General features: G+C 59.3%; 1 protein-coding gene across 2 annotated transcripts; it reads left to right on the top strand.

Moving 5' to 3' along the window:
• The first annotated feature begins 512 nt into the window (after positions 1 to 512).
• Positions 513 to 26,889, top strand: CELSR2 (cadherin EGF LAG seven-pass G-type receptor 2). Of its 2 annotated transcripts, none has more exons than XM_023641480.2 (34): positions 513 to 3,965; positions 8,395 to 9,042; positions 12,515 to 12,737; positions 13,146 to 13,261; positions 13,438 to 13,526; positions 13,908 to 14,065; positions 14,476 to 14,639; positions 14,799 to 14,924; positions 15,299 to 15,465; positions 15,760 to 16,047; positions 16,134 to 16,308; positions 16,544 to 16,685; positions 16,862 to 16,982; positions 17,404 to 17,587; positions 17,753 to 17,854; positions 18,588 to 18,682; positions 18,929 to 19,138; positions 19,636 to 19,819; positions 19,933 to 20,061; positions 20,147 to 20,327; positions 20,503 to 20,670; positions 20,770 to 20,896; positions 20,991 to 21,191; positions 21,505 to 21,679; positions 22,010 to 22,122; positions 22,278 to 22,357; positions 22,447 to 22,573; positions 22,683 to 22,805; positions 23,413 to 23,540; positions 23,776 to 23,864; positions 23,975 to 24,166; positions 24,305 to 24,475; positions 24,616 to 24,850; positions 25,312 to 26,889. In XM_023641480.2, exons 1-34 carry the CDS (start codon positions 653 to 655, stop codon positions 25,331 to 25,333), a joined length of 8,766 nt encoding a protein of 2,921 aa, XP_023497248.1. In that variant the 5' UTR covers positions 513 to 652; the 3' UTR covers positions 25,334 to 26,889. The 2 variants fall into 2 exon arrangements, with proteins under 2 accessions (XP_023497248.1, XP_023497247.1); XM_023641479.2 differs by having other exon boundaries at positions 25,169 to 26,889.
• The last annotated feature ends 45 nt before the right edge of the window (positions 26,890 to 26,934 follow it).

Genomic DNA, 26,934 nt, shown 5'->3' with positions numbered 1-26,934 from the left:
TAGAGCATCACTGCGAAGAGGGCGGGAGGTGGGGCCCACCTCCTCCGGTGCGGCTGGCGTCGCCACTTTAAGGCGGCGGCGGCGCGAGCAGGTCTATGGTAATGAGCCGCCGCCGCCGCTCTGCAGAGCTCGCCCGCCCGCCGGGGAGGCGAGGGAGCGCGGGGCTGGGCCCGGGGCCGCGGCGACAGCAGCAGCCGCGGCGGGGACGCGGGGCGCGGGCCGGCGGCGCTGGGCCGTCGGGGGCGACCGGGGCCGGGCCGGGGGCCGGGCGCGCAGCTCCGCGGACGCAGGTGGGCGATCTCGCGGGGGCGAACGGGGCGCCCCTGGGTTCGGGGGGCCAGCAGGGCCAGCGGCGCGCGCGGCCCGCGGGCGCAGGTGGCGAGAGCCGGGCGTGCAAGCGGAGGCGCGGCGCCAGTCCGCGGTGGTGGGGGTGACCCGGGCGCAGGCCCGGCTCGGAGAGCGGTGGGAGCCCAGGCGGGTGGGAGGGCGCAGTGCCGGGCCCCGCCAGGCATCGAGGCGCAGGCCCCGCGGGGCAAAGGAGTGGCCCCCGGGCACCAGCGCCCCGTCCCGGGCATGAGGCGCGGCGGGGTGGGCAGGAGCCGGAGGAGGAGCCGCCGCCGCCTTTGACCCGGCCGGCCGGGAGCAGGGAGAGATGCGGAGCCTGGCGGCCCGCGCCCCTCTTCCAACGCCGCTGCCGCCGCTGCTGCTCCTGCTGCTGCTGCTGCTGCCGCTGCCACCACTACTGGGAGACCAGCTGGGACCTTGTCGTTCCCTGGGGCCCGGGGGACGCGGCTCCTCAGGGGCCTGTGCCCCCGTGGGCTGGCTCTGTCCAGCCTCAGCCTCGAACCTCTGGCTCTACACCAGTCGCTGCCGGGATTCGGGGACCGAGCTGACTGGCCATCTGGTGCCCCACCACGATGGTCTGAAGGTCTGGTGTCCAGAATCCGGGGCCCATATCCCCCTGCCGCCAGCCCCAGAAGGCTGCCCCTGGAGCTGTCGCCTCCTGGGCATTGGAGGCCACCTTTCGCCACAGGGCAAGCTCACCCTGCCCCAGGAGCACCCATGCTTAAAGGCCCCACGGCTGAGATGCCAGTCCTGCAAATTGGCGCAGACCCCAGGACTCAGGGCAGGGGAAGGGTCAGCAGGAGAGTCCATGGGTGGGCGTCGGAAAAGGAATGTGAATACAGCTCCCCAGTTCCAGCCCCCCAGCTACCAGGCCACAGTGCCCGAGAACCAGCCGGCAGGTACCCCTGTGGCATCCCTGCGGGCCATCGACCCAGACGAGGGCGAGGCAGGTCGGCTTGAGTACACCATGGATGCCCTTTTCGATAGCCGCTCCAACCATTTCTTCTCCCTGGACCCAATCACTGGTGCTGTGACCACAGCTGAGGAGCTGGATCGTGAGACCAAGAGCACCCATGTGTTCAGGGTCACGGCACAGGATCATGGCATGCCCCGACGCAGTGCCCTGGCCACACTCACCATCTTGGTGACTGACACTAATGATCACGACCCTGTTTTTGAGCAGCAGGAGTACAAGGAGAGCCTCAGGGAGAACCTGGAGGTTGGCTATGAGGTGCTCACCGTCAGAGCCACAGATGGTGACGCCCCTCCCAATGCCAATATTCTGTATCGCCTGCTGGAGGGGCCTGGGGGCAGCCCCTCTGAAGTCTTTGAGATTGACCCTCGCTCTGGGGTGATTCGAACCCGTGGCCCAGTGGATCGGGAAGAGGTGGAATCTTACCAGTTGACAGTGGAGGCAAGTGACCAGGGTCGGGACCCCGGGCCACGGAGCGCCACAGCCGCTGTTTTCCTGTCTGTGGAGGATGACAATGACAATGCCCCCCAGTTTAGTGAGAAGCGCTACGTGGTCCAGGTGCGGGAGGATGTGACACCCGGGGCCCCCGTACTCCGGGTCACAGCCTCAGATCGAGACAAGGGCAGCAACGCCCTGGTGCATTACAGCATCATGAGTGGCAATGCTCGGGGACAGTTTTACCTGGATGCCCAGACTGGGGCTCTGGATGTAGTAAGCCCTCTTGACTATGAGACAACCAAGGAGTATACCCTACGGATTCGAGCACAGGATGGTGGCCGACCCCCACTCTCTAACGTCTCTGGCCTGGTGACAGTTCAGGTCCTGGATATCAACGACAATGCTCCCATCTTTGTCAGCACCCCCTTCCAGGCTACTGTTCTGGAGAGTGTCCCCTTAGGCTACCTGGTTCTCCATGTCCAGGCCATTGATGCTGATGCTGGGGACAATGCCCGCCTCGAATACCGCCTTGCTGGGGTCGGGCATGACTTCCCCTTTACCATCAACAATGGCACAGGCTGGATCTCCGTGGCTGCTGAGCTGGACCGAGAGGAGGTTGATTTCTACAGCTTTGGAGTAGAAGCCCGAGACCATGGCACCCCAGCACTCACTGCCTCGGCCAGTGTCACTGTGACCATCCTGGATGTGAATGACAACAACCCAACCTTTACTCAACCAGAGTACACAGTGCGACTCAATGAGGATGCAGCTGTGGGCACTAGCGTGGTGACAGTGTCAGCTGTGGACCGTGATGCCCACAGTGTCATCACCTACCAGATCACCAGCGGCAACACCCGCAACCGCTTCTCCATCACCAGCCAGAGTGGTGGTGGGCTAGTGTCCCTCGCTCTGCCACTGGACTACAAACTGGAGCGACAGTATGTGCTGGCTGTCACCGCCTCTGACGGCACGCGGCAGGACACGGCACAGGTGGTAGTGAATGTCACCGATGCCAATACCCATCGTCCCGTCTTTCAAAGCTCCCACTATACAGTGAATGTTAATGAGGACCGGCCAGCAGGCACTACAGTGGTGCTGATCAGTGCCACGGATGAGGACACAGGTGAGAATGCCCGCATCACCTACTTTATGGAGGACAGCATCCCCCAGTTCCGCATCGATGCAGACACAGGGGCTGTCACCACCCAGGCTGAGCTGGACTACGAGGACCAGGTATCTTACACCCTGGCCATCACTGCTCGGGATAATGGCATTCCCCAGAAGTCTGACACCACCTACCTGGAGATCCTGGTAAATGATGTGAATGACAATGCCCCTCAGTTTCTGCGGGACTCCTACCAGGGCAGCATCTACGAGGATGTGCCTCCCTTCACCAGCGTCCTGCAGATCTCAGCCACTGACCGTGACTCTGGCCTTAATGGCAGAGTCTTCTACACCTTCCAAGGGGGCGATGATGGAGATGGTGACTTTATCGTGGAATCCACGTCAGGCATTGTGCGAACACTGCGGAGGCTGGATCGTGAGAATGTGGCCCAGTACATCTTACGGGCATACGCAGTGGACAAGGGGATGCCTCCAGCCCGCACGCCCATGGAAGTGACGGTCACTGTGTTGGATGTGAATGACAATCCACCTGTCTTTGAGCAGGATGAGTTTGATGTATTTGTGGAAGAGAACAGCCCCATTGGGCTGGCCGTGGCCCGAGTTACAGCCACTGACCCTGACGAAGGCACCAATGCCCAGATCATGTACCAGATTGTGGAGGGCAACATCCCTGAGGTCTTCCAGCTGGACATCTTCTCTGGGGAGCTGACTGCCCTGGTGGACTTGGACTATGAGGACCGACCTGAATACATCTTGGTCATCCAGGCCACGTCGGCTCCCCTGGTGAGCCGGGCTACAGTCCACGTCCGCCTGCTTGACCGCAATGACAACCCACCAGTGCTGGGCAACTTTGAGATCCTTTTCAACAACTATGTCACCAACCGCTCAAGCAGCTTCCCAGGGGGTGCCATTGGCCGTGTGCCTGCCCACGACCCTGACATCTCAGACAGCCTGACTTACAGCTTTGAGCGAGGAAATGAACTCAGCCTGGTCCTGCTCAATGCCTCCACAGGCGAGCTGAGGCTGAGCCGGGCACTGGACAACAACCGGCCTCTGGAGGCCATCATGAGCGTGCTGGTGTCAGGTAAGGAAGGGCCCAGGTGACGCTGGGGTGGGGGTGGCCCTTGGAGCAGCCATCCAAGTAGGAACTACTGACCCACCTCTCTGAGCAGTGCCTGGCACAGAGGTTGAGGGGCAAGATGTAGGTTAGGAAGGAGCCCCAGGAATCCTGGCGGCTGGTGCAGGCCCCACCTGCCACCCGGGGCTGGGCTGGGCTGCTTTGGTTGGCTGCCCCCTGCCTACTGGCCTATGACGTGGTAGGGGAAGTTTTGAGAGGCTGTCCTGACCGTGGCTGCCAAGAATTGTGAAAAAAGGCACGTGGAAGACTGGGGGGCCCGGAGAGCTGGGGGAGAGTGGGTAGGGGTGGAGGGGACTGTGGCTGGGGAGGGGCAAGCAGGCCCCCTCGGCACCCCTTCACACCAGGCGGGGTATTCCTGTGATCTCATACAGCCTCTGACAGAGCTGAGGGCTCTTGGGGCACAGGGTTGCCGCCGCGGGGTCAAGACCCTGCAGTTGGGCCTCTTCTGGCCCCTTCTGGCTCCCGGCTGAGCCGCAGACCGGCTGAGGGGGACTTTGTCTGGTGCATTCTTTTCCCTCCAGGCAGAAAGAGCCTGGCCTGGCTCCCCCTTCAGAGCTCCCGCAGGAAGTGAGGCCAGAGCTCATTGTCTCTGTCCAAACAGACCCCACTGTCAGAGGCCGTGGTTTGGGGTCGGCTTGGGGGAGGGGCTGCAGTGAAGCCAGGGGCAGGCTGAGGCCTCCTGGGCCCCCTTGTCACCCCATGGACTGTTTGTAGGATGCCAGGCCTTCCCTGCTGGCTGTGACCAGCCTAGGCTAGAGGAATGCGGTATGGGGACCAGGATGAGCCATGGGACTGGTGGTGGCCTTTGAGGGCAGAGCCCCTGATCCGGTGGGGAAAGAATAGAGTCCCAGGGCGTGGGAGTCTGGCCAGGACCCAGGCTGGGCATTCCTGCTGCTTGGCCAAGCGCTCAGCCTGCAGACTCCCTGGACAGGAGGGCTGGGGGGGAGAGTTGGGGTGGGGGCGGCATTCTGTCTTCTGTCAGCTGTGGGGAGAGCGCGGCAGCAGCAAGGAGGGAGGGAGCCAGCCCCAGGTTGCTGAGCCCCTTCTCCAAGGCTGGGAACAACTAGGACCCTCCTGAGGGCCCACTGTTAGCTGCACCATGGAGTGGATGGGTCAGGGTGCCCCCATGCGACACATCAGGGAAGACAGGAAGAGAGGAGCCTGGCAGGCCTCCACTCCCCCCGAACCCAAGTCCGGGCCTGGAGGGGAGTAAGAGGCATGGAGACACCTCAGCCCTCTCCCCACTCATGGTCGCTCCTGGACAGATGCCTCCCTGGCCTATTCTTCAGGTGGCCCTGGGAGCCAGGGTGCGTGAGCTTCTAGAGGTCATGGACAAGGATCTGTCCCTCTTGAAGCTTCGGTTTCTCCTCTGAGAGGAGGCAGTGGGAGGCTAGAGTTCCTTATCTCGTGTCCTTCTCTGTACTGGGTGGAGAAGCAGTGGGAAGAAGGGGAAAAGAGGGGCCTCTTGGTCCTGTCCTCCCCCCAGGCTGCCCAGGTGAGTGTGGCAGGACATGAGGGATGGGGGCAGAGGAGGCCCCACCCAGGCTTCTGGCTCCTCCCAGGGCAGAGCCTCTGCTGGCCCTCCAGCCCTAGCCCCACCCTCTCCTCGGCCCTGACCCTCGGAGGCAGTCACCACGGCAACTCCAAAGTTCAGGGAGGCTGGGATGGGGGGAATTGACTCCCACTGCCCCTTTGTTTTCCTTCTCTTGTTCTTTGTGTCTTCTTTCTTCCCTGCCCCTGCCCATAGGGGCCCTCTGCACTGCCCCTCTCTGTTGCCCTCTCCCCATCTCCTGTGTGGCTCTCTCCTCCTTTCCCACTTTCTCCATTGCTGGCTCTTTTCCTGGGCCTTTGTCTTGCCATTTGGTCTCTGTGTTCATGCCTCTCCAACTTCCCCCTCTCTTGTGCCCTGTGGCTGCAGCTGCCCCAGCTTGGGCCGGATGACTCTCCTGAAGCCTGAATTCTCCCTGCCTCTTTCTTACTCTGCCAGAACATGCAGGAGCTCCTGTCTGAGGCCTGGTCAGCCCCCAGAGTGGCAGACCCCTCCAGGCCTACAGCCACCACTGGCACATCTGCCAGGGGAAGAGAGGCTTGGAGTCCGATTCTCCCACAGTCTGGGAGCTGGCACTTTTCCGGGTGTGACTGGCTGGGCTCTGGGCACAAGCGGTGTTTCCTGGGGTCAGAACCCACCCCAACCCTGTTCTGTCCAGGAGGATGGCTCAGGCAGTGTACCCCCACCCCTCTTCCCTCTGATGCCTTTGCACCTGAGAGGCGACTCAGGTCAAGGCAGGGGAGAGGAGCAAAGACAGAAGAGCAAGTAGGAGGTTGACTGCTGGGGATGGGGGACAGTAGCAGAGGGGGCAGGTGGCCACAGATGGTGGACCAGATGGGAAGCAACAGAGACACACTGGGCGAGGGGCACAGGCGGGGCCTGGGGCAGCAGAGGGGGGACATACGGAGGAGTGCTTGTTCCCAGGGCTGAGTGGTGGTGAGGTTTCTCTGCTCATTGGCCTTGACTGCCCCTCCCCTCCTGAATCAGTCTGGAGCACTCTGTGTAGACTCTTAAGCTGCTTTCTGCCTAGAGGAACTATCCCATCATGGAATCACTGGGCAGAGGTACCAGGCACACAAGAGTCCTGTGCCAGCTCTGTACCTGAGTGCAGGGGGATCTGAAAGAGGGAGAAAAATAGAGCCTGAGGTCATAAATCTGGGCAGGCTTCCTGGGGTAGGTGAGTTTAGGGCAGGTTAGAAAACTAGGAGGGCTGTGGGTTGGTGTTTGGGTAGACGGGGTAGGAAGGAACAGCCTGTTCAGTAGCTGCGAGACAAGAGTGGGAGAAGCAGAAGTGGGTGATGACAAGCTTGCTTGCTGGTGAGAGCAGGCGGGCCTCGGCAGTCTCAAGCAATGAGGCTGGAGGGCAGGTGGCGAGTGGGCCAAGGACATGGCTGAGATGGGTGTCTGCTCAGAGCCTTCCCAGGCCCAAGTGAGCCACCCAGTGTAGTCAGCCACCTCAAGGAGGTGACACAGAAGCAGAATCTATTCCCAGAGTCCTCTCCTATTCCCACCCCACCCCAGAAACCCCATCTCCTGCCCCTTTCCTGCTAGGGTGTCCTTTTTTATAGCTACTCAGGGCCCCTCCCGTGGGTTTTAAAGACCATTTCTTTACAATGGAGACTGAATAGATTCTCATCAACATCTTAGTATTTACTGAACACCTACTGTGTATAGGACATGGCAGTAAATTAAAATATGAGAACCCCTTATAAGCCATTTCCCCCTCCCCTTGGCCTCCAGCTTTCATTTTTGAGCTAAATAAAATCCATTCCCATGTGTATATGCATTCAGGTGTGTGTGGTATTTCTGGGCTTAGGGTGTGTAGGTGGAGTGAGACACCGGAGTGTGTTAGCACTTAGCTGTTTATGAGGGAGTGTGCGGCTGGGGGTGTGGCAGACATTCGCTGTAATGCATTGAGCCAAGTGGGCGATGAGTAGCTAGAAGCCCTAGGGCCAGAGGAGAAATCAGCCCAGTGGGGCTCTGTCCGGGTCTCAGGTTGGAGAGCTGCCCAGGCCCTTCCATCTCTGCCTTCCCCCCGTGGTCCCCCACAGCACTGGGGCAGCGGGTGGTGCTACCACTGGTAAGGTGGCTCAGCTGGATTTCCTGGGGTGGGGCCCCCCAGGCTACCCTCAGCAGCCCAGAGAGTTGGGCGGGAAGAATGCTTTGTGTGGGACGTTGCCATGGGGATAGTGGGCCTGCGCCCAAGCAGCCATGGGGCTCAGTGGGAGGGGGACTGGGTGGCCCACTGACCCAGTTCACCCCCCCCAACTCTGCCTCCATGGGGGAGGGAGGAGCACAAGCAGGGTCAGCATTATGGTAGTGTTGAAATATAGAGGCTGAGGGGGCAGGAGGATTATATTTGTGGGTTCCTCATGGTGCTCTGGGCCTTGTGGAGAGGTAAGAAAAAGGCAAAATGGGATTCTTGTGCAGGAAAGCTCCGAGTCTGGTACAGGGGAGCAGGACCCATGGCTTTGGCAGGGAAGGTGCACAAGCATTAAAAGATGCTCCAGGCTGCACAACAGAGGGTTTGGGGAAAGTATGCAAAGGGAACTTGTGGGAATCTAATCCCCTTAAGCGCCTATGTGGCTGATGCCTCAAGGAGTGACTTGCCCACAGGTGACATACAGAAACCTCCTTGGACACCTTTATGCCATTTAGGAAAGGGGGCCCCTTTTTGGCAACGGAGCAACACAGGAGTGTGCCGGCTGGATTGCAGCCCCACTCACTCCCTCCTCTGGGAGCTCCCGCCCAGGGCCAGGTCCTTGGCGTGGCACCCCTGCCCTCCCCACCCGCAGGCCGGGTCTTGACCTTGTCACCTCTCCACAGACGGCGTGCACAGTGTGACAGCCCAGTGCGCACTGCGCGTCACCATCATCACGGACGAGATGCTCACGCACAGCATCACGCTGCGACTGGAGGACATGTCGCCCGAGCGCTTCCTGTCGCCGCTGCTGGGCCTCTTCATCCAGGCGGTGGCAGCCACGCTGGCCACACCCCCAGACCACGTGGTGGTCTTCAACGTGCAGCGGGACACCGATGCCCCTGGCGGCCACATCCTCAACGTGAGCCTGTCGGTGGGCCAGCCTCCGGGGCCCGGGGGCGGGCCCCCCTTCCTGCCCTCCGAGGACCTGCAGGAGCGCCTGTACCTCAACCGCAGCCTGCTGACGGCCATCTCGGCGCAGCGCGTGCTGCCCTTCGACGACAACATCTGCCTGCGCGAGCCCTGCGAGAACTACATGCGCTGCGTTTCGGTGCTGCGCTTCGACTCCTCCGCGCCCTTCATCGCCTCCTCCTCCGTGCTTTTCCGGCCCATCCACCCAGTCGGGGGGCTCCGCTGCCGCTGCCCCCGCGGCTTCACGGGCGACTACTGCGAGACCGAGGTGGACCTCTGCTACTCGCGGCCCTGCGGCCCCCACGGACGCTGCCGCAGCCGCGAGGGCGGCTACACCTGCCTCTGCCGCGACGGCTACACGGGTGAGCCACGGGAGGGGGACCGTGGGGGCGCGCTGGAAGTGCGCGCGCAAATCAGGCTGAGGACTGGGGTGCCCTGTTCCTTTCCAGAGTAACGTACAGATTACACTGCCATTCACAAGTCCCATTGCCTTCACAACAACCTATTGAGGAAGGCAGAGAGGGGAGCCTTTCTTCTGCGCCCCCCCGCCACCCCCCGCCCCAGTGTAATTGAGGTCAGCGCTAGCTCCAGAGCCAGTCTGCTTGGGTTTGTATCCCAGCTTTGACACTAGTAGCTGTGTGACCTTGGGCAACTTAGTTAACCTCTCCGTGCTTCAGTGTTTGTTTGTTTGTTTTTACCTGTTTGTTCTCTTTCTTTAATATAATAAAAGTATATAGCCATTTGAAATCATCACATACTATTACATAGATTTGAAACACTGGAGAAAATTCCCTTTAAAATCCCAGGTAGTATGGCATTTCTAAACATGACCTCAAAGTTAGAAATGTTTAACGAAATGAGTGATAGTGTTGAGTACTGTGGTAGACACTGTCAGTTGCTTACTCAAAGCTATTTTCTTGCACCACTTATTATTATTATTATTAATTATTAAACGTTTCTCTGAATCCCAGTCTTAGCCACTGAGACCTGAGCAGTCTTTTGCAGAGCCTTTGGAAAGCTTTTAATTCTTTTTTTAAATTTTTTTAATTTGAGTTCATAAGAGTTTACATCATTGGGAAACTTCAGTTGTACGTTATTTCTTGTCTGTCACCACGTAAGTGCTCCCCTTCACCCCCTGTGCCCACCCCTCACCCACTTCCCCTGGTAACCACTGAACTGTTTTCTTTGTCCATGTGCTTGTTTATATTCCACATATGAGTGAAATCATCTGGTGTTTGTCTTTCTCAGTCTGGCTTATTTCACTAAGCATGATTCCCTCCAGGTCTTTCCGTGTTGTTGCAAATGGGATGAATTTGTCTCTTTTTCTGGCTGAGTAGTATTCCATTGTATATTTATATACCACATCTTCTTTGTCCAATCATCAGTCGATGGGCACTTGGATTGTTTCCACATCTTGGCTGTTGTGAATAATGCTGCAATGAACATAGAGGTGCATATGTTACTTTGGATTGTTGATTTCAAGTTGTTTGGGTAGATACCCAGTAGTGGGATAGCTGAGTCATATGGTAGTTCTATTTTTAGTTTTTTGAGGAATCTCCATATTGTTTTCCATAGTGACTGCACCAGTTTGTATTCCCACCAGCAGTGTATGAGTGTTCCCTTTTCTCCACACTCTCTCCAACATTTGTTACTTTTAGTCTTAGAGATTATAGCCATTTTAGCAGGTGTAAGGTGGTATCTTAGTATAGTTTTGATTTGCATTTCCCTGATGATTAGTGATGTTGAACATCTTTTCATGTGTTTCTTGGCCATCTGTATGTCTTCTTTGGAAAAATGTCTTCTGCCTATTTTTTGATCAGACTGTTTTTCTGTTGTTCAGTTGTGTGAGTTCCTTATATGTTATGCAGATCAACCCCTTATTGGATATATGATTTGCAAAAATTTTCTCCCAATTGGTGGGTTGTCTTTTGGTTTTGATCCTAGTTTCTTTTGCCTTGCAGAAGCTCTTTAAGTCTGGTGAACTCCCACTTGTTTATTTTTTCTTTTGTTTCCCCTGTCTGAGAAGACATGATATTCAAAAAGATCCTTTTTAGTTCAATGTCAAAGAGAATACTACCTATATTATCTTCCAGGAGTTTTATGGTTTCAGGACTTGTCTTCAAGTCTTTGATCCATTTTGAGTTTATTTTTGTGTATGGCGTGAGATAATGGTCTGCCTTCACTCTTTTGCATGTGGCTGTCCAGTTTTCCCAACACCATTTGTTGAAGAGACTGTCTTTTTCTCCATTGTATGTTCTTGGCACCTTTGTCAAAGATTAGCTATTGTGCCTCAGTATTTTAAAATGAAGATAATGAATCTACTTCCATCATAGGGTGGTTGTGAGGATTAATTTAATGCATGTAAAGAGCTGGCCCATGGAAAGTGTTGGCTGTGATTTAAGGGAACGCGGTGGTTGGTGACTTGCTCCAGAGCTCATCTCTCAGCTTGGTTAGAGGTGAGGCTGGGCCTAGAACCTGGTCTCCCTCCACTATGGAATGAGTTGCCTTTCTGAGCTGCATTGAGGGGAAGGTCCAGAAGAGCCGGGGAAACTGAGGGGTTTGGGTGCAGGGATGGGGGTGTTTCAGAACGTCATTGCCCCCATGGGACCCTGAGCAAAAGAGCTCCACCTCTGCCCAGCTGCCTAAAAGAGGGTCCTCACCAGTAGGCCTCCCTGTTGGCCTATGACCCAGGGTCTTTACACCTTCTGTCCCCTGTCTCTCCTAGGATGCTCGCTGTCTCTGCTTTGTGCTCCTGACCCCTCCCTGTCCCTCAGGACACCTCCTTTTCCTCTCCCCCGTGGGCCCCTCCCTCCCCATGCCTTAGGCCTTGCGCCCTCTCCTTCAGAGCCATGCCCACTGACTCTGCCAGCAGTGGCAGGCAGGCCCCACCGCCTTCCCTGCTGCATCTTCCTGTCCAGAACTTGCCAGACTTGACTCCTCTCAGCTGCTGCTGGGGGGGGGGGGGGGGGGAGTCTTTGTCCAGGAGGATTGGGGGGGTGGAGCTTGGAGTAGGCGAACAACAGTTTCCATGGAAACAGGAGCCAGTCACTAGGCACAAGAGCTGAGAACCTATCTCTAGAATCTGGGAATGGGGAGAGAGAGAAAGGGGTGGATTTTTCCCATCTGATGTTGGAATTTGCACTCCTCCCTTGAATCCTGGTCTGCTCCCAGGGCTCCGTTCCCCACTCTCTTAGCATCTCCCAAGTGCACAGAGGTCCTCAGTGTGGATCCCAGGGCTCAGGGTGGGATTTCTCTGCCCATTCCTGGGGAGTCCCCAACTTCCCCCACATCTGACAAATCCCAGTGGAAGCCTGGTCTCATCCCCAGGGAGGGAAACTGATCTTGGCGCCTGACAGGGACAAAAGCACCAGTGGGAGGGAGGGGGGAAGGGGGTTTGGCACCAGCCCTCGTGCTGTCCTGCAGGCCCTTCCCTCCATGCATATTCACCCCTGCAGGGACCTAAACACCCCCAGGCTTGCTTGGTAGCCATGACACTGACATCTACTAGGACCTGACCCTTATGACCAGGGACCTTGCAGGCCTGTGCTCTTGAGGCCCAGGCAGAGGTGCAGAAGCTTCAAGGGATTTGCAGGGGAGCAGTATGTGGGGTTGTGGCAAGAATGGCCCAGGGGGCCAAACAGCCCTGGGGAGGGCTGGGTTTCATGTATCTCAGAGAAGATGGGCACATGGGAAGAAGTGGGGATACCTGGGAGGGTTTGAGAGTTTTCTGGGGGTCACCAGGGACCATGGGAGGTGTCACTGAGTGGGAAGGAGTCCTAGTTCCCCTCCTCCTCCTCAGGCACTTAGTACTCGCCTCCCTTTCCTCGCACACAGGTGAGCACTGTGAGGTGAGTGCCCGCTCAGGCCGTTGCACCCCGGGTGTCTGCAAGAATGGGGGCACCTGTGTCAACCTGCTGGTGGGTGGCTTCAAGTGCGACTGCCCATCTGGAGACTTCGAGAAGCCCTACTGCCAGGTGACCACACGCAGCTTCCCCGCCCGCTCCTTCATCACCTTTCGTGGCCTGCGCCAGCGCTTCCACTTCACCCTGGCCCTCTCGTGAGTGGCTGGGCACTGGGGGGTGAGGGGGCACCGTGGGAGCCTGGGGCGCCTCCTGTTCTGTAGACAAGGTGAGAGGTCAGGCAGTGAAAGCACTCGGAGCAGGTCGTTGGCAGAGCCAGGTCTGCACTTGGAGTTGCCTGTGCACTTTCCCAGGAGACCTCCCTCATGCACCAGGGTCTGCCTCACTCCTCCCACCCCACCCTCGAGAGTGGGGAGCCAGGATGCCAGGATTCTGGTTCTGATTTAGGTTCATCTTCCACACTCTATGCACATGGCCCATTCCCTTGGCCAAGGTGTCAGCCCTCTGCAGGGTCCTGGGGAGGATCAGGGGCTAGCCAGGTGGCTGGGGTGCTGGCATCCAGGCAGGTGCCCCATTCCCTGCCCCCATCCCCAATGCCTGCTCAGGTTTGCCACCAAGGAGCGCAACGGGCTGCTGTTGTACAACGGGCGCTTCAACGAGAAGCATGACTTTGTGGCTCTCGAGGTGATCCAGGAGCAGGTCCAGCTCACCTTCTCTGCAGGTGATCCCTCGGGCCCAGTGTCCTTGCCCATCTCCCAGAGGCTCCATGTCTCTCAGCCTTTGACCCCAAGTCACACACTCTCCCAGCCAAACCTGGGCCCAGCCCCAAACATGAGCACACCCTCCCCATTCCCAGCCCTCATCTGGTGTCCCAGCTCACCTGGGTCCTTTCCCCAGGAGAGTCAACCACCACCGTGTCCCCATTCGTGCCCGGAGGGGTCAGTGACGGCCAGTGGCACACAGTGCAGCTGAAGTACTACAATAAGGTGGGTGTGGGATGGGGTCAAGGAGTTGGAGGGTCCTGTCCTTGGCTCAGGTGCTCACCCAGGCCCCTAGGGGCGCTGGCCGTGGCACTTCTGGCTAAAAGGGAGGGGGTGTGGGGACTTGCCACCTCTCAGGGCATTCCTTTTCCACGGGGTAGTGCAAGATGCTCCCTGTCCCCTTGGGCAGGCACAGACTCGAATGGACGTTGAGGAAGGTAGTTAAGCACACAAATCAGTGAGCACGTGTGTGTGCACGTTTGTATGTGTATATATATGTGTGTACACAAGGGGGTGTCCATGTGTGCTGGGGTCTTTGTGCCTGGCCCATGAACCTAGTGAGCTCCTTGCCCACTGTTTCCTTTCTCTGCCCTTCCTTGTCCACAGCCACTGTTGGGCCAGACGGGGCTCCCACAGGGCCCATCCGAGCAAAAGGTGGCTGTGGTGACCGTGGATGGCTGTGACACAGGGGTGGCCCTGCGCTTCGGAGCTGTGCTGGGCAACTACTCCTGTGCAGCCCAGGGCACCCAGGGTGGCAGCAAGAAGTGAGCGGGGAGAGGGCTGGGGGAGGGGTGAGGTGCGGGTCCAGGCAGGGAGGGAAGGTCGAGAGGGTGGGCCTTCCGGGGGGCCTGAAATGGGAGCCAGTCCAAATGGGGGCCTTCCCTCACCTTGTTTCCCTGCTCAGCCCTCTGCCCTGTGTGCTGGTGGGGGTAGCGGGCAAGGTCAGGGGTGGGGGGGGGGTTAGAGCTGGGCCTATGGAATGGCCTGGGGAGGGGGTGAGAGGAGATGAGAGCAGCTCCAGGTCAGGGTGCTCCCCTTCCCCTGGCTGCTCTGCAGGGGCCCTGGGCTCCTGCCTGGGCCCTCTGCCTCTCTGGCCTGGCGGCAGGGTGTGAGGAGAAGGAAGAGTCAGAAGCTCCGCACTCTGCCGCATGTCGCCATCATTTTTGCCCCCCAGGTCTCTGGATCTGACAGGGCCCCTGCTGCTGGGCGGGGTGCCTGACCTGCCCGAGAGCTTCCCTGTCCGGACGCGGCACTTTGTGGGCTGCATGAGGAACCTGCAGGTGGACAGCCGGCACATGGACATGGCTGACTTCATTGCCAACAACGGCACTGTGCCTGGTATGGGAGCCTGGGGTAGGGGCCAGGCCAGGAGACCGATGCAGAGAGGAGGGGTTATCCCTGGGATGGGGACTCCTGCACATGGGGGTCTCAAAGCTCCCTCCAGCCACAGGTTTTCTGTTTGGAGGCCCCGCCTGAGCCCCCTTCTCTCCATTCTAGGCTGCCCTGCCAAGAAGAACGTGTGTGACAGCAACACTTGCCACAACGGGGGCACCTGTGTGAACCAGTGGGACTCATTCAGCTGCGAGTGCCCTCTGGGTTTCGGGGGCAAGAGCTGTGCCCAGGGTAGGAGGGGCAGCAGTCAGAGGCTGAGGCCTGGGCACTGTCAGCAGTGCTGGGAACACTGGCAGGGCCTGGGCAGGCACTGGGCAGGCACTGGGCAGGGCCCGGCCAAGCTGGGCTGTGGGTGGAAAAGCGTGTCTGGGCAGAGCCCTGAGAGGGCAGCACAGGAGACAAAGGGCCCAGTCAGAGGCAGGCCTGGGCACAGTGTGGGGCGGGCCCAGGGCAGGTAAGTGCTCCGAAGGGCGGGTCCAATGAGGGGAGTGGACACTAGGAGAGGCAGCGCCCTCCTCCCGTGGAGCTGCCACTGCTGAGCATCCTACGCCCGGGGGTACCCAGCTGCTCTGCCCCTCAGAGTCTGCCTTTATCTGCCTCCCCAGAAATGGCCAACCCACAGCGCTTCCTGGGCAGCAGTCTGGTGGCCTGGCATGGCCTCTCCCTGCCCATCTCCCAGCCCTGGCACCTCAGCCTCATGTTCCGCACACGCCAGGCCGATGGCGTCCTGCTGCAGGCCGTCACCAGGGGGCGCAGCACCATCACCCTGCAGGTGATGCAGGGAGGGTGGGGGGCGGGCGGGCCCTGGCCGGGGCTGCAGTTGTCTCCAGGCGGCTGGTCATAGGTGGCTGGGCAGGGTCTTTTATTTCCTGGAAATGAAGAGGCAGCTGGATTGGTTCGTGGGTCACTGCTGCCATCTACTGGGCCTGAGGGAAATAATACCTTTTCCTCTCTGGCTTCAGCAAGGCAGTGGGATGGGTTTGGTGGTTCAGGAAGGGGTACAGTGGGCTGGAAAAAGCCGACTGTGGCCGTCTGCTGACCCTCCTTTCTTTCCTCCTGGTGCCAGCTGCGGGAGGGCCACGTGGTGCTGAGTGTGGAGGGCACAGGGCTCCAGGCCTCGTCTCTCCAGCTGGAGCCAGGCCGCGCCAATGATGGCGACTGGCACCATGCGCAGCTGGCCCTAGGAGCTAGCGGGGGCCCCGGCCATGCCATCCTGTCCTTCGACTATGGGCAGCAGCGGGCAGAGGGCAACCTGGGCCCCCGGCTGCATGGGCTGCACCTGAGCAACATTACAGTGGGAGGAGTGCCTGGGCCAGCCAGTGGTGTGGCCCGTGGCTTCCGGGGCTGTTTGCAGGTGAGTATCCTCCCTGAGCCTCCCATTCCCACCACCACCTGGAGATCTGCTCCACAGAGGTCCACCACTGCCCATGTCCCTCCCAGGGTGTGCGGGTAAGCGAGACACCCGAGGGTGTTAGCAGTCTGGATCCCAGCCGCGGGGAAAGCATCAACGTGGAGCCAGGCTGTAGCCTGCCGGACCCCTGTGACTCGAACCCGTGTCCTGCCAACAGCTATTGCAGCGATGACTGGGACAGCTATTCCTGCAGCTGTGATCCAGGTATGCTGGGGATCCAGGGCAATGACGCAGGTTAACGGGTGCCCAGGGTCTCACTCTGGCTCTGCTGTGTGACCTAGGGCCAGTCATATCACCTCTCTGAGCCTCATTCTCCTGCACCACAAAGCCATAGCCAGCTTGTATGATGCTGAGAGTGGAAGAAGGTGGATGAAGACAGTTTTGAAGAAAGCGCCAGAGGATGGTGGGGATTGAGCCTCTCCTGTCTTTCTGGGTCCAGGTTACTATGGTGACAACTGTACTAATGTGTGTGACCTGAATCCATGTGAGCACCAGTCCACATGTACACGAAAGCCAAGTGCCCCCCACGGCTACACCTGCGAGTGTCCCCAAAATTACCTTGGGCCATACTGTGAGACCAGGTAAGTGGACCAGGGCATGCAGCAGCAGATCCCAGTGGCCACTGCCTATCTCTGGTGTGTTCCTCAGAGCACCGAGAACTTGGCTGAGCCACAGCCAGTGTCAGAAGGGCCACACACTGCTACACCAGGTGGGGGTGGCAGAGGGAGCCCATGCCTGCCTTGGCCTCTCTCTGCAGGGTTGACCAGCCTTGTCCCCGAGGCTGGTGGGGCCACCCCACGTGTGGCCCGTGCAACTGTGACGTCAGCAAAGGCTTTGACCCAGACTGCAACAAGACAAGCGGCGAGTGCCACTGCAAGGTGACAGCCCCGACCTAGACCTCCACAGCGGCCACCTCGGCCTCTGTTGTGCACCTCCTGGTCTCCTGAGGGAGGTAGTGGAGAAAGCCTTCCCAGACAGAGCTGCCTTTTCTCTAACAGGCGGGCAAGGGACTGTTTATGCTCATTGTCTGGAGTGTGGGGGGACCCAGGACTGACATTTAACCAGTGAGCTCTTGGGCCACCTGTACTGGTTGTTTGCAGCCTGTTTTGATTGGTTGGTGTTGAACTGATGGGTTAAACTCCAAATCAATTACCAGTTGTTAAATATTTTGAATACCACTCTTGGGGGGACCTGAGGTCAGGGAGCCTCTCTCCAGAGAGGCCACAGCTGAAAGAATTTGTGAGCATCTCGGGAAGAGAGCCAGAGCCATTGACCCCTATTCTCCCTCCTTCCTCCCAGGAGAACCACTATCGGCCACCTGGCAGCCCCACCTGCCTCCTGTGCGATTGCTACCCCACAGGCTCTTTGTCCCGTGTCTGTGACCCTGAAGATGGCCAGTGTCCGTGCAAGCCGGGCGTCATTGGGCGCCAGTGTGACCGCTGTGACAACCCCTTTGCTGAGGTCACCACCAATGGCTGTGAAGGTGGGGATCCCGCAATGGGTGGGTGGCACTCCCCACTGTGTGCCAGGTCCCCGTGTCCCAGGGAGGCCGGGAACAGGGCCTGGTTGCAGGCCTGAGGATGCTGGGGAGCCTGGGTACAGCTGCAGGGGAAGCTCCTCCCGGATGACTGTGTGTGCTTCCCTGCAGTGAATTACGACAGCTGCCCACGCGCCATCGAGGCTGGGATCTGGTGGCCCCGTACCCGCTTCGGGCTGCCTGCTGCTGCCCCCTGCCCCAAAGGCTCCTTTGGTAGGTGCTGGAGACCTAGAATGGGATACTGAGGACTTGGCCTCTCATCAGCGGAGTGAGGGCGGGAAGCCCCTGGCGGCAGATCCTGGGACCCCACTTTCTGGCCTTCAGGTCCTGGAGACTCCATGTCCCATTCTTCCTTGGCTCACTGTTTCTCTGCTCCCAAGGTTGCCCAGATGAAGGGCATCCACTGGACTGTTAGCAAGAGTGCAGAAAAACCTGCAGTGTGCCCAGCACAAGGCTGGTGCTCGAGATTCAGAGATGCATCACACAGGGTTCCCATCCTTGGCTCACCCCCTGGTGCTGGAGTTGTGCCACTGGAAAGACAGTCTGGAGAGTAGGGGATGTTGGGTGCTGTCCCAGGGGACCCAGCCCCAGGATGGCGGCTGGCGCTGCTCCTTGGGTTGAGGCTGAGCAGAGTTCATAAGCAGAGAGTGGCAGAGAGCACATGTGGTGGCTTGAGAGGGGCAGCGATGTCTGGGGGCTCAAGGCGGCCATGTGCCCCATGCTCCTGTAGCCCTTGTATGGGCCCATCTTGCAGAGGCTTTGGCTGTAATGTCCTACACACCTGTCTCCCTGTGTCACCTGGGCAATAGAAGAGCAGGGCCTTTGCTTGCTTGTCTCCTGTCTCCGGCCCACGAGTGTGCTGGCCCCCAGCAGAACTTCTCAGCCAGGTCTTGGCAGCCTCCTGTGTCTCTCCCTGAGGCCAGTCCTCTTGGCTTCCTTCCCCCAGGGACCGCTGTGCGCCACTGTGACGAGCACAGGGGCTGGCTCCCCCCAAACCTCTTCAACTGCACATCAGTCACCTTCTCAGAGCTGAAGGGCTTTGTAAGTGAACCTCTTCATCACCATTCCACCCTCCCCTTCCCCCTGCCCAGTCTCACTTGGCTGACTCAGTTTTGGAAAGGGATTCTGGAATTCCAGCCCCTGCCTCCTGGGACCCCCACCTGGAGAGGCCATTTCTCCCTTCTGAGGCCCTTTTACCCCAGAGTTCCCATTCTGCTCTCTGGGTGCCTCACTGCCACCCTCGTATGCTGACCCCTGCCCACCCTGTCTCATCTGGCTCCGTCCTAGGCTGAGCGGCTGCAGCGGAATGAGTCAGGCCTGGACTCGGGGCGCTCCCAGTGGCTGGCCCTGCTTCTGCGCAATGCGACACAGCACACAGCTGGCTACTTTGGCAGTGATGTCAAGGTGGCCTACCAGCTGGCCACACGGCTGTTGGCCCACGAGAGCGCCCAGCGGGGCTTCGGGCTGTCTGCCACGCAGGATGTACACTTCACTGAGGTGGGGCTTGGAGGGGGCAGGACTGGCTGGTTAGGTGGGGGGGGTCACAGTGAGTGAGTCTGCTCCTGGCAACCTGGGGGCAGAGTGGGGAACACTCCCCCACCCCTGCTTTGGGGAGCTCCCAGCTGGCATGAGACCTCCATGAGATCTCCTGAGTCATGGCCCAGCACTTGGGTAATTTAGAGCACCTCTTTTCACAGCAAGGTGCCCGTAGAAAATAATATTTGCATCAGGGCCTGTCTGACCAGGCTTCTCGTAGCAGAGGCCCAGACCACTGTGCCTGGGTGGGGAAGAATCAGAATCCCGTACAGATCATATGTGTGGGTCCTGGCACAGGGCCTGGGCAGCTCTTAGTTAGACAGTGAGGAGGAAGGATTAGAGGGAGGATCATGATGGGGGGAGCCAGGGCTGGTTCAGACATAGGCTGACGCCTGGCGGTGGGGACGAGAAGGTGTGGAGGTGCGGGCACAGCCCACTGTGACTGTGCCCACCCCCAGAATCTCCTGCGAGTGGGCAGTGCCCTCCTGGATGCAGCCAACAAGCGGCACTGGGAGCTGATCCAGCAGACAGAGGGTGGCACCGCCTGGCTGCTCCAGCACTATGAGGCCTACGCCAGTGCCCTGGCCCAGAACATGCGGCACACCTACCTAAGCCCCTTCACTATTGTCACACCCAACATTGGTGAGACTGGTGCCTGGATTGGGGGGCGGTTGGTGGAATGTTCCTGGCAAGGGTGGCTGTGCTGGGGCCTTGCCCGCCTCAGCCAAGGTCTGACCTGTGACCCCCCTCCCTAGTCATCTCTGTAGTGCGCTTGGACAAGGGTAATTTCGCTGGGGCCAAGCTGCCCCGCTACGAGGCGCTGCGGGGGGAGCGGCCCCCGGATCTTGAGACAACAGTCATTCTGCCCGAGTCTGTCTTCAGAGGTCAGTGGGGGCCCAAAGGGTGGGTCAAGGGCCAGGTGAGGGATCTGTGCAGGGCCCAGCTGAGTGGACAGTGTTCTGCTCCTAGAGACGACCCCTGTGGTCAGGCCCGCGGGCCCCGGAGAGGCCCAGGAGCCAGAGGAGCTGGCACGGCGTCAGCGGCGGCACCCAGAGCTGAGCCAGGGTGAGGCTGTGGCCAGCGTCATCATCTACCGCACCCTGGCTGGGCTGCTGCCCCATAACTATGACCCAGACAAGCGCAGCCTGAGGTGAGCAGCGGGGGAGACAAGCGGGGGAGGGGCAGGGGCATGGGTCGGGTGGGTAAGTACTGCTGAGACATGAAGAGGAGAGGAGCCAAGGGCTGGGGGCATCTTGGAACACTAAGAGGTATCCCCCAGTCACACAACTACCATGGTGACCATGCGCCTGCCTGCCCCACATCAGAGTTCCCAAACGCCCTGTCATCAACACGCCTGTGGTGAGCATCAGCGTCCATGATGATGAGGAGCTTCTCCCTCGCGCCCTGGACAAGCCAGTCACGGTGCAGTTCCGGCTGCTGGAGACGGAGGAGAGGACCAAGCCCATCTGTGTCTTCTGGAACCATTCGATTCTGTGAGCCCGCACTGCCCTACCCCTGAAGCTTTAGGTCAAGAGCCCAGGTCCCTGGGTGCTCCACCCTCCTTGTCTCCTGACCCTGCCACCCTCACGCAGGGTCAGTGGCACGGGTGGCTGGTCGGCCCGAGGCTGTGAAGTCGTCTTCCGCAACGAGAGCCACGTCAGCTGCCAGTGCAACCACATGACGAGCTTCGCTGTGCTCATGGATGTGTCCCGGCGGGAGGTTGGACCCACAAGGGGCAGCCGCCAAGCTGGGGGTGGGAGCCCAGGGCACTGCCCTTCCTAATTCCCCTGGCCCCCTGCCGCCCTCCCTGCAGAATGGGGAGATCCTGCCACTGAAGACACTGACATACGTAGCCCTAGGGGTCACCTTGGCTGCCCTGCTGCTCACCTTCCTCTTCCTCACTCTCCTGCGTGCCCTGCGCTCCAACCAGCACGGCATCCGACGGAACCTCACTGCGGCCCTGGGCCTGGCCCAGCTGGTCTTCCTCCTGGGAATCAACCAGGCTGACCTGCCTGTAAGATGTCTCTCCTCACCCAGAGATCTTCCCCAACTTCCAGCCCTCTCAAGCTCCTTTATGAGTCCTCCCCAGCACCCACTCTTAATCCGCTCCTGCAGCAGTAACTGATGAAGAGCCCCGGCCAGTGCATGGCCCAGTTTCCTCTTCTCTATCTCCCCTTACTTCCCCAGCATCCTACAGTACCTTCCTCTGGCCCAGACTTGCCCTGAAGCACCTCCCAACCCCCAGGCTTTCCCCCTCTGCCTGACGAGAGCAGAACCCCTGCTCTGGGTATGTCTGGTCACTGACCTGCTGTGGCCTGGGCCCTCAGTTTGCTTGCACAGTCATCGCCATCCTGCTGCACTTCCTGTACCTCTGCGCCTTTTCCTGGGCTCTGCTGGAGGCCTTGCACCTGTACCGGGCGCTCACTGAGGTGCGCGACGTCAATGCTGGCCCCATGCGCTTCTACTACATGCTGGGCTGGGGCGTGCCCGCCTTCATCACAGGTACCCCTACCCCTGTTCCAGGCCTTGAGGTTCTACGTCCCTCTGCCCTGGGTCCACCTTCATGCCATGGTTTCCCTGCCCACATCCCAGGCCAGAGGCCTACATCCCTATGCCCCAGGCCAAGTTCTCCATAGGCATCACTCTGATTTAACCCAGCCCCTGAGACCCCCACCCAGGGTCCGGGTCCCCCCTCCTGGAGAGGGTGACATGGACAGATGGTGGGTAGAACCTGTCATCCTCTGTGTCTGGCTCTGTGAGCCCACTTGACTGTCTGACTGATTCCCAAGCCTCTGACCACCCCTGTCTCTGCTGCTGTCATCATACTCCCAGGTCTAGCTGTGGGCCTGGACCCCGAGGGCTATGGGAACCCTGACTTCTGCTGGCTCTCCATCTACGACACGCTCATCTGGAGTTTCGCTGGCCCTGTGGCCTTCGCTGTCTCAGTAAGTGCTAGAAAGCTGGAAAGTGGGCTGGGGGTGAGCAGGCTGAGTGTGTCTTCAGGATCCCCTTTAGGAATGGCTGAGGCTGCCGGGGCCCTGTAGGGTGGAGGCTGTCTGTCCTCTGATGATCCCCCTGACGCCTCCCCCTCCCCTGCTAGATGAGTGTCTTCCTGTACATCCTGGCGGCCCGGGCCTCCTGTGCTGCCCAGCGGCAGGGTTTTGAGAAGAAAGGCCCTGTGTGAGTATGGGGAGCGGGTGCTTGGGCAGTGGACGGGCCTCGGTGTGGGAGGCCTCATAGTCAGACTCCTGGCCCGCCCCTCTCCCCAGCTCGGGCCTGCGGCCCTCCTTCGCTGTCCTCCTGCTGCTGAGCGCTGCGTGGCTGCTGGCACTGCTCTCCGTCAACAGTGACACCCTCCTCTTCCACTACCTCTTTGCTGCCTGCAATTGCATCCAGGTACCTGGCCCAGCCCATGCCTTGTGGGAGCCCCATGGAGATGGGGCGGGTGCTTGGCTGTGGGGTACCCGAATAAGCACTTAGACAGTTGCTGCCTCTTGCCTGCCAGGGCCCCTTCATCTTCCTCTCCTACGTGGTGCTTAGCAAGGAGGTCCGGAAAGCACTCAAGTTTGCCTGCAGCCGCAAGCCCAGCCCTGACCCTGCTCTGACCACCAAGTCCACCCTGACCTCGGTGAGGGAGCCAGGGGTCAGGGGGCAGAGGAGGGGTCTTGGGGTAGGGGGCGGCAGGAGGCCCCAGGAGCCTGTTCTCTGTGCTTTTTGCCCCCTTTTTCTCCATCCTTACATCCTTTCCTGGTGGGAAGGAGGGGTGGTGAAATGGTGTGTGTGGCCTGGGAAGAAGGGAGTATGGAGGGCGGGGAGGAAGATTTTGACTAGGGAGAGATGGGAGCGGTGCTTGGAAGAATAAAGTGAGGAAGTGGCCAAGATAGGTAATCAGGTCGTGGATGCTCAACACCTGAGAATCCCTCGTGAATCTTGGTGAATCTTTTGTCTCCCAGGATGCTCTCAGGAGACAGATCCTGGTCCATCTTTTACCAACAAGCTCTTATTCAGCCGGTTCTGGGGTACTTGGGGTGCATAGGATTGGCACAGCTATGGCAGAGCTACAGCCACAACTAGGCCCTGATCATGGGGGCAGCAGAGACGTGGGGCCTCTCTCTCCCAGACCTGGGCATGTGGGAGGCAGAACTTAGGACAAGCTCCCTTGGCTCTTCCACTTCTCAGGTTGGGGCTACCCCATCCTGCTTCTCCACTTACTGACTCCTCTGTTCCCTCCCTAGTCCTACAACTGCCCCAGCCCCTACGCAGACGGGCGGCTGTACCAGCCCTACGGAGACTCGGCAGGTTCTCTGCACAGTGCCAGCCGCTCGGGCAAGAGTCAACCCAGCTACATCCCCTTCTTGCTGAGGTGAGCCCTGGCCATGGCAGGGGTGGGGAGGAGAGAAGAGCACCGTGGGTGCCAGACCCAGGCCAGCCAGCCGCTGGGAGTTGAGTAGCACACACTATGACTGACACAGGTGGCAGCTTGAATTAGAAGCAGTAGGGGACACGGAGCAGGAACTGGAAAACCCAGGAGAGAGAAGAGAATGGGACGCTGGGCAAGGGGCCAGCCTGACCCCTCCAGCATGGTCTTGTCTTCTTAGGGAGGAGTCCACACTGAACCCTGGCCAAGGGCCCCCTGGCCTTGGCGACCCAGGCGGCCTATTCCTGGACGGTCAAGATCAGCAGCATGGTGAGGGCGGAAGCCCCTGACAGCCGGTGGGGGTGCGGGGCAGCTGCCTGGCCTTGCCGAGGGTGGGTGGAGGTGGATGGGCCGGCTGTGATCTCTCCCCCACCTCCCAGATCCTGACACAGACTCCGACAGTGACCTGTCCCTGGAAGATGACCAGAGTGGCTCCTATGCCTCTACCCACTCATCAGACAGTGAGGAAGAGGAAGAGGAGGAGGAGGAGGCCGCCTTCCCTGGAGAGCCGGGCTGGGACAGCTTGCTGGGCCCTGGGGCCGAGAGACTGCCCCTGCACAGTACCCCCAAGGGTGGGCCAGCGCCCGGCCTGTGGCCTTTGGGGGCAATGGGAGGGCAGAGGACCTGGGATTCTTGGGAAGCAAGACTGGGTAGTGACTTTACTAGCTGTCTGCCTTCTCTCAGCCTCATCTACTTCCTTTCTGCACCAGATGGGGGCGTGGGGCCCGGGAAAGCCCCCTGGCCAGGAGACTTTGGGACCACAGCAAAGGAGAGTGGTGGCAATGGGGCCTCCGAGGAGCGGCCGAGGGAGAATGGAGATGCTCTGCCTCGGGAGGGGTCCCTGGGCCCCTTTCCAGGCCCTTCTGCCCAACCTCACAAAGGTTAGTGGGGCACACCAGCTGCCATGCCCCCCCAGTTGGCAACCTCACACCTCACATTTGCCCCTTGGCTGGTGGGGCTCTGTAGGGCAGCCCCTTCCCCTACCTCCTGCTCCTCATGCACCTTTCCTCCTGGCTCACAGGCATTCTCAAGAAGAAGTGTCTGCCCACCATCAGTGAGAAGAGCAGCCTCCTACGGCTACCCATGGAGCAGGGCACAGGGTCTTCTCGGGGCTCCTCAGCCAGTGAGGGCAGCCGGGGCGGGCCCCCTCCCCGCCCACCGCCCCGGCAGAGTCTCCAGGAGCAACTGAACGGGGTCATGCCCATCGCCATGAGCATCAAGGCAGGCACAGTGGATGAGGACTCATCGGGCTCCGAGTGAGTGTGCTGAGTGGGCGGGACAGGGTGCAGCCCAGCAGAGGCCCGGCTGGGCTCTGAGCTGCCCCCAGGCTACTCTGGTTGGCTCTCAGAGGACGAATGGGCAGAGTGTGACCCGGCTCCCTTACTGTGATGTGCCCACAAACCATGGTGCCCTGTGGGGTCAGCCCAGCCCAAGCATTGGGTAGAGTGAGGGAGGGTGGGGAGCTGGGGGTGCTTTTCTGTTTCCTTCTTCTGGTGAAAGCTTCTCACTGTCTCCTCTGCTCCGACTAACTCTCTGTCTGCCTTTTCTGTCACTTTCCTTTCCTGCCTCTCCAGATTTCTCTTCTTTAACTTCCTGCATTAACCCTGGGCCGGTGGTTCCTACACCCTGAGGCTCCCTTACCTTCCCCAGCTGCACTCATGCCCCTACTCCTGTCTTGTGCTTTATCCTGCCCCTGCTCCCCACCGCCTGCCTGCAGCAGCGAGGAAACATCCATCTGAGGAGCCTGGGCCTTGCCGGGAGGGGCAGCCACCCCACCCAAGGCCATCTAGTGCCAACTCCCTCCCCTACCATCCCCCTCACTGCACTTTGGACCCCTGGGGCCAACATCTCCAAGACAAAGTTTTTCAGAAAAGAGGAAAAAAGAATTTAAAAAAGGATCGCCACTCTTCATGACTTCAGGGATTAATTTTTTTTATATGCTGGAAACTGACTCCCTTTCCCTTCCCAAAGAGGATAGGACCTCCCAGGATGCTTCCCAGCCTCTCCTCAGTTTCCCATCTGCTGTGCCTCTGGGAGGAGAGGGACTTTTGGGGGGCCTGCCCCTCATTTGCCATCACCAAAAGGAAAGGACAAAGCCACACGCACCCAGGGCGTCACAGCCCTGCAGGCTGCACCCGGGCAGGCCTCAGTATGGCGAGGGCGTCAGGGCAGAGGGCACTCCTCACCCTGCCTCTGCCGCCCCTCCCAGGAACTGAAAAAGCCCTGTCCGGTGAGGGGGCAGAAGGACTCAGCGCCCCCGGACCCCCAAATGCTGCATGAACACATTTTGAGGGGAACCCGTGCCCCTGGGCGGCGGCCGGGCCACCCCAGCCCCTCTCCTTCCCCTGGACTCCGGCCCCGTGCTGCAGCCCGGGCATTTGCTCAGTTTGCTGACCCAAAAGTGCTTCATTTCCCTGCCGGACCCGCACCGGGGAAGGCCAGTCATGTGTTAAGTTGCGCTTCTTTGCTGTTGTGTGGGTGGGACGGGAGGAAGAGTAAATACAGTGCTGGCTCATTGCCCCAAGCGGTTCAAGCACAGGTCTCAAGTCTGAGTTCTGGTGTCCACTCACCCAACCCCCAGGGTCAGGCAAACCCCACTTTGTCTGACCTGCTGTGGCCTCTGAGACGTGTTCTATTTTTAACCCCTTCTTGGAATTGGCTCTCTTCTTCAAAGGACCAGGTCCTGTTCCTCTTTCTCCCCGTCCCCCACTCCCAGATCCCTGCGAAGAGAGAGTTAATATATATTTTTTATTTATTTGCTTTTTGTGTTGGGATGGGTTTGTGTCCGGTCCCAGGGGGTCTGATGTGGCCGTCACAGGTTGGGTATGTACCCCGCAGTCCTGGTGTGGGGGCCTGAGGCCCTTTCCCTCGCTCCAGGCTGTCATCTCCCAGCCTCTCCTCCCCTCTTCTCAGTTTTACCAACTGTTATTCGAGTCACCATCGCTAAGCTTGTATTCCAGTCTTGTCACTGACTATCCTCTGGAGCATGTGGCTAGAAAAAGAGGCCATGGACAGAAAAATTGTTCCCGTTTCTCATTTGTAAGGCTGGTCTCTGGCTTTTCTGCCATGGATTCTCCCCCTGACCTCTTCCCTCAGCAATTCCTGCAAAGGGTTAAAAATTTAACTGGTTTTTACTACTGATGACTTGACTTAAAAAAATGCAAAGATGCTGGATGCTAACTTGATACTAACCATCAGATTGTACAGTTTGAGTGTTACTGTAAATATGGTAGGGCTTTGTGGGTTTTTTTTCATTTCCCCATACTACTGAATAAACTAGTTCTGTGCGGGTCGAGCACTGTCATCATGTCTTCTGTGTGGTGCCCTGTCCTTCTAGAGG

The sequence above is a fragment of the Equus caballus genome, chromosome 5 (genome assembly GCF_041296265.1).
Source record: "Equus caballus isolate H_3958 breed thoroughbred chromosome 5, TB-T2T, whole genome shotgun sequence".
NCBI classification, from domain to species: domain Eukaryota; kingdom Metazoa; phylum Chordata; class Mammalia; order Perissodactyla; family Equidae; genus Equus; species Equus caballus.
This window is presented reverse-complemented; position numbering and strand designations above follow the sequence as displayed.

Excerpts from the sequence above, each read along its gene's own strand:
- CELSR2 (XM_023641479.2), top strand. The coding sequence starts at position 653 with ATGCGGAGCCTGGCGGCCCGCGCCCCTCTTCCAACGCCGCTGCCGCCG. Across the intron at positions 9,043-12,514 it reads CTGCCGCGACGGCTACACGG|GTGAGCACTGTGAGGTGAGT; the intron begins GTGAGCCACGGG and ends CCTCGCACACAG. Across the intron at positions 16,048-16,133 it reads GCTTCCGGGGCTGTTTGCAG|GGTGTGCGGGTAAGCGAGAC; the intron begins GTGAGTATCCTC and ends TGTCCCTCCCAG.